A 10213-nucleotide genomic window follows, 5' to 3' on the forward strand; every position below is an offset into this window, starting at 1 on the left:
ACAGCCGCAGGAATTTTTCCATTTTTTTTCCCTGCATTCCGCAGCCACCACATCAATTCATGCACCCTAATTCCCACCAGCCGCACCTTTTCCCTTCCATCACAAACACCAATCCGTAGCATCCACAATCCCATTCTCTGTCCTTTAGCCGCAGGCCATTAATCAACAAGCCGTGCATTCCATTTTAATTATATACACATTCAGCCATTCTCACCCTAATTCTCATTTTTTTAATTCCAGCCGCATATTTTCCCAAAACCGTGCAGCCACTTCCAGATTTTCCCACACAGCCGCACCTTTCCTCCACCCTTCCAGCCACCATACCATCTTTCCTCCATCACTCCACCACCTTGCCGCACCACCAATCCTCCCTAAATCCATCCCCAACCCAAAATAACATCCAAATCATCCATTTAAACTCACTGCCGCAGCAAGGAGAAGAGGAAAGAGGACTTAGACGCGCAGAAATTCAAGTGGATTCGTTGGGCGTTTTAGGTGTAATCAATCCTTTGTTCTTTATGTTTAAATTCAATTGTATTTCTCTTTTTGCGAACATGAGAGGCTAAATCCCCCTAGTTAGCTAGGGGGTGATTCGAAACCATGTTTATGCTTGCAATATGATTTGATTACTTTTGGTTGGAATTTCATGAATGGTGGATTCAATTTGTTTAACTGTTTGATTGATAACTTATTTATGTATGTTGATTGAGAGTGCACGCTTAATTTTCATGCATGAATATGATGCTAGAGTATAAGTGAATTTCACCTAATAGTTATGAACTTATATTCACAAGTAGTGGAGGTTGCTTATAAACAATCGCGTTAAATGAATTCTTGGCACTAGTTTCATGCTCATCATAGTAACGAATGCCTCGTCAACACTTATAGTTTTCATGATGCTTAATGATCTTTGATTGTATCTTTATTGTGCTTTTCACGTAAAGGACTTTTGGAGAATGTTTTGAATTGCGTTGCGCTAACCCATCCAATTCATTAACTTAAGGAGAACTTGACGGTTAATTTAAGCGGACCTAATTAACCTGGGGTGTTGAGTTTCATAATTTATCGAAAGACCAACTGAAAATCATTTTGTATGCAAGTGTAACATGTGTGGAGAAGAACCTTCTAGCTAGCATTCATTCCATATTTTCATCACATTCATATTTACATTCTGCCTTAAATTTACAATCTGTGCATTTAATTTATTTTCGTCAAAACCACAATCCCCCTTTACCTTAGTGTCTAATTTAGTTAGAAAGTGTCTTAATTTGTGTTTATAAGTGTTTTGTATTCTTTGAGTCTTTTGATTTGTTTGAGTGTTTTTATTGTTAGTTTTGCATTCTTTGAGTCTAGTTTAGTGTTTCAAACTTTATTTTACGTTTTTGAGTCAGTTTCCAAATGATTTTGCAATCCCTCCTAATCCCCGGTTAAGAACGATCCCTACTTATTTATATACTACAATTGTCACAAGAGGGTTTTAATTTGTGTGCTTACTTAGTTCGCATCAAATTTTTGGCGCCGTTGCCGGGGATTAGCAACTTTGCTAATCCCTTGGTTCTTTTCTTTTTGGTTTAGTTGTTTTCGTTTTAGTTTCTAACTTAGTGTTGTTTTCTTTGTTTGTTGTTACTTTTGATATTTGATTTAGTCTCTTTCTTTGATTTTAGGTACTAGAGAAGTAAGATATGTATGCAAGTGTAACAAGTGTGGGATGCTATCTAAGAGACTCCAAATTTGGATGCTCCTAGTCATTACAAAGCAGTTGCGTTGGTTCAAAAATTGGGAATGAGAAAATAGTTCTTGAAAATGACACCAGAAGAACGCTCAGAATGGATAAAATACAATATGGAGTGAATGCGGTTGTTTTAGATTTGTTTACATCTTGGAGTATTTACTTTTGTTTGATAACATGTTGACTTTGGTTTGGTTATTTCAAATTTGATCTCGGAATATCTAATTTGTTTGATAATACGTTGACTTTGGTTAAAATGATAGAAGAAGTAGTTTGTTTATTTGCCTAAGGTATTTTTCCCATTCCATTGGTCTTCTTAACATTGAATGAGGATCCTCAAGAATTTCGAGTGCTATATAGGATGTATCCGGATGTTTTCTTAAGGCTATGTGACGTCCTTAGGGAAAAGACGCATTTGAAGGGTACAAGATTTATTTGTATTGAAGAAATGGTTGCTACATTTCTACTCACTATTGGTCAAAATTCTTGATATTGCCAAACTCAGGACAATTTCGGCAGCCACATTTTACAACAAGCAAAAATTTCAACAACATTTTGAAGGCCTTGAACACAATTGCACCAGATTTGATGGTCCAACCTGGATCCATGGTGCCAACTAAAATAAGAGAAAGTACAAGATTTTACCCTTATTTTAAGGTTAGTAATTAGTTGTTGGAAATATGCTCTGAAAGTCAATCTCTGGAAGAAACCTTTCAGGACAATGTAATGATGTATATATGACTCTTATACATCGGAAGGCAAAGATACTAATTAGGACTATCTCAATGAACGAAATATGTCCTAAATGATGAATCCATGGACAATGGATTGATGGAAGAAGTAATCTAATGATGATTAGACTACAGAGACCTTCTTCTCATAACCATTATGTCCAAAAAGGTTCCTGGTCATAGGATTGTCGGAGGGATACTGACAATGCATAGACCGGTACATACTATGTCTGCTTCAAATGGAAGGATGGAAAGTCTCATCCCATTCGTGTAGTGACACTAAGACAAGTATGTAGGTGCTCATTAAGGGAATGAGTTCACTGAACACAATCGAACGAGAGCACTTGCATGGAGGTCTACTCACATGTCAAGCAAGTAACTCTGAAGGTTGGAATAATGTAAGTAATCCTTTGACCTAAGACATCATAGATGTCTAATGGTTAGGTGCTTGATCTTTGATCATGTCAAACGACATTCCATTGGAGTGTCCACGGCATTGTTGGGGTTAAGGTATCTAAACATGTAGGCATGTGAATGATCAACAAGGAATCTCTGATCCTCGTTATGAGAGGAAGAATACTCTGAGATATGATTCGGGAATCTTCGGCCGAAGTCTCGAGCGTAATAAAGGAAAACGTTCCTATGCGACTCAAATGAATCATATAAGAAAGCATAATCACATTAGGGGTTTGACATAGTATATCCATACCCTAGTGATGTGATTGAGAGTATTGTTTTAGAGAAGGATCGAATTACATTGTAATTCCAACTGAATAGGTTCTCCGAATAAACTTCTACATTAGCTTCGGTAGCCATGATATATGTTTAGATGTCACTCATGGCTTGTGAGTTCTTCTAGATGATTAAATGTAGTCATCAAAGAAGAAGGTGAATTAAAAGTAAGTTTTAATTCACTAAGTGGATGGATTAAATATAATCAATTGGATTGGTGCCAATCACCTCACTGCCTTGCTAATTAGAACCTAAAAGATTGTTCACCAATACACTCTTGTAGTGAGTAACTAATGGATGATGGAAATAATTAATTGGATTAATTAAGTGTTGTGATTAATTTAGAAAGTCTAAAGAAATCATAAAAGCGATAAAAGATCGTTTTGGACTTAAAGAAATGTTCGGGTTTAATTGGGCCCATTGGGCCTAAACCCATTGGGCTTTTATTCAAGCATTGGATGACTTGAAATAATAAAAGCCCAAGGCCCAAACAACACTAAGAAGGCCGGCCAAAGAGAGGGAGAGAGAAGGTCAATTGTTGACTTGTTTCTTTATGTTATAAAAGGAACTTTATAATGAAAGTTTATAATGGGGGTTTTGTTTTAGTGTTCATAACACAAAAGAGAAAAGAAAATATAACTCTCTCTAACAACAAAGGGCCGGCCACCATAAGGGGATTTTAGCTAATCATTTTATCACCCCTTTGGTTATTCCTTCATCCTTCTCACTACACTAGTGGGTGAGAATCTTTAGAGGTTTTCAATTTTGGAAACTTGAAGAGGACCTAGGAGCACTCATTCTCAACAAAGTGGAGGAGGCAAGGAGGGAGGCTAGGCTCAAGGAGTTCAAGGAGCAAAGAGCTTGGAGGTGGTCCATCCTTGGTCTAAGATCTAGATCAAGAGGTATAAAACTACTCCTAAACTTTGTTCTTCAATAAATTGTTTTTGATGCATCATAAATAAACCTATGAATCTTGAAGGGGATTTTCATGACTAGAGCTTTGATATTAATTGATGACATGCTTCCGTTGTTTTCGTATATAAATTTTGAATTGTATATGCATGCTAGTCAATAGAAATCCTACATAAATCTCATATTTTCCCTTCATTAGTGCTTATCTTAACCATGTCCTAATTAAACTGGTTTCATAAACATATTCTTAGCTATGTATTAACTCTTATAATTATTTTCGAATTGTATTGGAGCTATTGATGGAACACATCTACCAGCAATGGTATTGGGACCCGAAGTAGCTAGCTATCGTGATCGTCATGGTAAAATATTACAAAATGTATTAGCTACTTGTAACTTTGATTTGGAATTCATATATATTCTTAGTGGATGGGAGGGTTCAGCTCATGACTCCAAACTATTACATGATGTTGTATCAAAGAGGAATGGATTTAAAGTGCCAGAAGGTTTGTATTCATTTATTTATTTATTTACACTAGGATGTACCATAAATAATAACTTTATGTGTTTTAATTTTGGGTAAATTTTTTCTAGTGGATTGTGGATTTGCAAATCATCATCAATTTTTAGCTCCGTTTCAAGGTGTTCGATATCATCCCCAAGATTTTGTTGGTAACGATCGTGACCCCATAAATACGAATGAGTTGTTCAATCCTCGACATGCTTCCTTGAGAAACGTAGTGGATAGGATATTTGGTGTATTTAAATCTTGATTCACAATTTTTAAGTCGCACCTCCATTTCCAATTAAAACACAAGCAAAGTTAGTGTTAGCTTGTGCAAGGTTGCACAACTTTCTTCGCAAGGAGTATCGTTTTGATGAATTTCCAATCGAACTAGAAGATGATGAATCTGAAGATGAAGAAAATGATGATGAACTAGGTAATCAAACTCAAGAGCAACAATGACAGATTGCTAATGCATGGAGAGCTGGCATAGCTACAAATATGTGGACAGATGCTGTGAGTAATAGCATTCAAAGATGAGAAATAGAGAATTACTTGTTTTTACGGATTGAAGTAAGCAAACACCTGGAGAGCAGCGATATAACCTCGGACTTCGCATGACGTAAGTTGCTTAATGTGTGTATGAAATTACATGGCACGGTGACAGTTAATGTGGAAGTAGTGCCAAATTGGGTCAAGGTTGTATGTCTATAGAGACTTGTTGTCAGTCTGTTATTCTTCATGCATTGTTGCATTTGTTTCCAATCAACTTAAGCTTTAAGGACAATTGGATATCAACATGGTTGAAAGCTGGATAAATCTTTTTGCTTTGAGTAGTTATGTTTATATAAAATTGTTGGGCTTTTTATAAAAACTTTGATAGTTTATTTTGACATTAATCGATCGGGTTCCTCTTTCATTTTGATAGCTAGTTGAAAACATTGCATGTGAACTTGGTATTGCGATTTGGTATTAGTAGGATGAAAATTTTGGCTTGTAATGAGAAGGAAATTGTTGATCAAATTCTCCGCAATTCTCTAACCCCATGTAAAGAATTCTCTCACAATTCATGTGAATTCTCTGGAAGTTATAATTAATTCACTCAAAATCTCTAGGAATTCTTTTTTTTTTTTCCTCTCAAACTCTATAGATTTAAATTCCCTGAAACTCTTTAAGAATCCTAATTGAATACACCTCCCTAAATATGAAAGTAGAAATTTGATGAAACTTGAGAGTAGTAAAGTGAAATTATCCTGAATTAAAATTGTAAAAGACTAATCAACGAAAAACACACAATAGAGTGGAGTGATTGACCATAACAAAATCCTAGTGTGTAAATTATTTCTTAAAAATAAAAAATAAAAACATTTGTCATTCTAATTCAAGAAAACTAGAGAAAATAGATTTTTGACATTGGATGATAATCAAATGGCTACAAACGTACGGACATAAAAGTCTAACGAGCAAAGGGAGCAGCAGTGATGGCACACAGAATTAGCATTGCAACATATTTAATACTGCATTGACCGTCAACGGTCTTACTCACAGATTACTTTCCTCTGTTTTTTGTATTTTTTATTAAACCTTTTCTTTTCTCTTCTTTATTAGGGCGCCCTTATTATTAGATTAGTAAAATAACATGTTTTTATCACAAGTTACAACTCTAACATAAGAAATTTATATTTTTTTATACAACTATTATAGTTACACTATTAAACTGTAATACATAATGATAATATAAGAAATTCATGTAAGTGGAAAATTGATAGAAATCCACAACACTGCTATCAATGTTACTCAAAATATAGAAGGTATTCAAACTTAGGTGATGAAAAAAAAATGTATTACTCTAACCAACTTCGATATGTCTAGATATGCAAGTTACCTAATTTAGTTGTTTATTTTTTTTTAATTTTCCTTGATGTTTTTCTTTTGTTGACCCAAATTGTTTCTTTTTTGTCAACATACTTGAACCACAATTACTGCTACAAAAACGTTATGATTTATCACTTTGCACATGAAAGTGCGTTATTAAATTGAAATGTCACATCACATTAAACTCGTTTCATGCAAATCATTTTACAGGGGGGAGGGGGCTATGTAGGGATGACAACAATTTGGTTTGGGGACGGAAACACTATAATTAGCCTTATAACCATGAAAATTAACCATATCCATAATTGCAAATTAACTATCACATCCCAACCTGAGCCCCCACCACATACCGGGCTCGACTCCACCGTAGCACGATATTGTCCATTTTGGGCCCCGACCACGCCCTCACGGTTTTGTTTCTGGGAGCTCACATGAGAACTTCCCAATGGGTCACCCATCCTGTAATTGCTCTCGCGCGAACTCGCTTAACTTCGAAGTTCCGATGGAACCCAAAGCCAGTGAGCTCCCAAAAGGCCTCGTGCTAGGTAGAGATGGGAATATACATATAAGACTTACAGGATCCACTCCCATAGATGATGTGGGATGTCACAATCCCGACGTCCTTGTAGGCACACTTCCGGCCAGGGATTTGGCTTTGATACCAAATTTTCACATCCTAGCCCGGGCAATACCCATTAGGAAGTTCTCGTGTGAGTTCCCAAAAACAAAACCAAGAGGTCATGGTCGGGGCCCAAAGCTAACAATATCGTGCTACGGTGGAGTCGAGCCAGGGCTGTGGTGAGGGCTAAGGCCGAGATATGACACTTTATCTCAGCATAATATATGTAAGCCAGGTGATATAAATCAATGCAAATGATATGTCATTCGGAGTCACTTAATATGACCTGTACGGTTGAATCTATAGCTCATCCATCTAGCCGGAGTCACCTAATATGACCTGTACGGCTCGACCAATAGCTCAATAAGTATGCCTGTACACTAGTCGGAACCACCTAAAGTGGTCTGTATGATAGGACTGGATGTAAATAAATATGCTTAAGTGCTACGATCACATGAAGATTGTGTGAATGATCACGGGTCACCTACGAGTTGGAACCACCTATAGTGATTTGTACGACAGGACTGTGCACCTAACTTGGATCAAAGGTGAGCGTATGGCGTGGGATGTGAACATCACGTGAAAGACTGTGCCTTGACCATGGGCTGGAGCACTAACACCAGGGTGCAGGTTATGAGGTATAGATACATCTTGGCATAATCATGCAACTGACATCCACAATCTATAAACTCACCTGGAACTTACCTGAGCGTCCGCAGTGTCAAAAATAAATATGTGCAACTACTAAATGCATATTCTAAGTATAAAACATTTGGCATGGCATTTATGTGGATTTTGCTATTTTGAATGTGGTTTCGATATATGTATGTACTCTATTTTCTGGGAAACTATACGGGTTTTACATCGAGGGGTTACTACCTTTGATAAGTGAAATGGTTTGTGAAAAGCTTTGTTTTCGCCTACTCACGTTTTCTGTTTTTCACCCCTCCAGGTTCTAGTAGCAATGTTTCCGTATCGACGAGGATTCATGGCATATCCCTGTACGGGTGGCTTCCTAAGATGGTATAAGCTTTATCTTACCTTACTGTACTTTACTTATACTCTATAATCACGTGTGAAGTGGGTTCATTCCTGCTCACCAGCGCACTCTGGTATTTAGGCACTATTAGGTTTAAATTTATTCACATTTTTCCACATCATCACACTTTATGACTTCGTCACCTTTCAGGTGTCGACCATCACAGTCGATTCGGAGTCCTAGTGGACATTTCAGATCGAGGTGTGTCGATTTGGTATCAGAACCAATCCCTGGCCGAGTATGTCAACGAGGACGTCGGGCCCCTAAGTGGGGTGGATTGTAAGATCCCACATCACCCAGGGGAGTGGATCCTCTATGCCTTATATGTATATTCCCATCTCTACCTAGCACGAGGCCTTTTGGGGGCTCACTGGCTTCGGGTTCCATCGGAACTCTGAAGTTAAGCGAGTTCGCGTGAGAACAATTCCAGGATGGGTGGCCCACTGGGAAATTCTTGTGTGAGTTCCCAGAAACAAAATCGTGAGGGCGTGGTCGGGGCCCAAAGCGAACAATATTGTGCTACGGTGGAGTCGAGCCTGGGATATGGTGGGGGCCCAGGCGGGGATGTGACATTAACCATCAAAGATTATCTATAACTATATCCACCGGATGATCAGGAACCCCTATAACCATACCTGAAATTATAATCGAATAATATTCTCAATGTTCTCCATATTTAAAACATACACGAATTTTCATCCTCAATTCATTCTATTGGAATGGATATCCACGATTTATCAAGTTTAACAGTTTGAGCTTTGAATTGCCATGGTAGGGCCATGTTTATCAAAACTTTAGGCGCCCATTGGCATGAGTTTTTGGAAATAATGAAATCCGAGGAGAAACGGTTTAGAGTTAGAAGACGTAAGCTTGGGATTTGAACTTTTCTTGCAGCTTAATAAATTAAAATATATTTTTATATTACTATTTTATGGCAGGTTATAGCTTTTACAGCACAGCGCTTGTTTGACTGCATTTTTAATCCAAGCGACTTCTTTTTCAGAATTCCAAAACAAGTTTTAATTTTCCCGGTCTTTCACACCAAACTTAAAAAACAGCAGAAGTCCTTTGCAATTACAAAATTACCCTTCAAATTTAATTTTTATCCCATCAAAGACCTCATTGCCATCTAATTTGCCTACCGATATTGCCCTTCCTTTTTCTTAGGTTTTTATTTAAATCGTCAAAGTTCTCTTCCCTCAATAAAAATAAAAAGTATAAAGTGTGTAGTGTGCGGTGGCAATATTTGAATCAATGGGAAAAATAGCTTGTGGTGAAAGCAAGGCTTTTATCGTTTTTTCAGGATCTTGCACTAAACCAAATGATTTGCCTCCTCATAAAAAAATAAAAAATGATTTGCAATATGTTTCTTTCACCTTACTTTTGGTATTTATATTTCCTTTAGTTTTATTATTTATTGACATTTCATTTATTTTTACCATTTATTTGTACTATCTCTTTAATAGAGTTGAAACCTACAGATGTTACTGGGCCCTACTTCTATTACAAAGACGGTACAGATAAATAGTAAATGTAACACTATTCTTATTTTTTTGAGCTTGTTTTTCAAAAATGTTATTCTTACTATTTATTGTACAATCTCTTTAATAGAGATGTGACCCACATGCATACCCTACCTCTATTAGAAAGATGATACAACTAGATGGTAAATGTAACATTACTCTTTATTTTTTGAACAAAGTTTGGGAGATTACATTTTTGTATCATATTGATGTACCATATGATGTGACAAATTAATTAATAAATTTATCTCATTAAATATTGATTGTATGCATCACTTTCTATATCAGATGTAAATCAATGTGGTATAAATTTATAATTTCTTTAGCATTACTTTTATTGTTAATACAACACTTTAAATTAGAAATTACAATAATTAAGATATTTCCTTATTAAATTTTTCAAACCAAGAAAATATTTGTTCAAATATGTTTTGATATTGACCAAAAATAATATGAACATGAAAATAAAATGGAAAAATCAAAAAGGAAGAAAGATAAACAGAGGGGTAAAAGCGTAACTCAAGTCTCAAATAGATAAACAGAGCCTG

At 36.3% G+C, this 10213-nt stretch overlaps 1 protein-coding gene across 1 annotated transcript; it reads left to right on the top strand.

Moving 5' to 3' along the window:
* Positions 1–1702: 1702 nt before the first annotated feature.
* Positions 1703–5104, top strand: LOC103935510. The gene is made up of 3 exons (XM_018644558.2): positions 1703–2387; positions 4386–4610; positions 5007–5104. Exons 1-3 carry the CDS (start codon positions 2318–2320, stop codon positions 5069–5071), a joined length of 360 nt encoding a protein of 119 aa, XP_018500074.2. The 5' UTR covers positions 1703–2317; the 3' UTR covers positions 5072–5104.
* Positions 5105–10213: the final 5109 nt, after the last annotated feature.

Source organism: the organism of the source record quoted next, unplaced genomic scaffold, assembly GCF_019419815.1.
Source record: "Pyrus x bretschneideri cultivar Hongxiangsu unplaced genomic scaffold, Pyrus_bretschneideri_v1 Contig30, whole genome shotgun sequence".
Taxonomy (NCBI): Eukaryota; Viridiplantae; Streptophyta; class Magnoliopsida; order Rosales; family Rosaceae; genus Pyrus; species Pyrus x bretschneideri.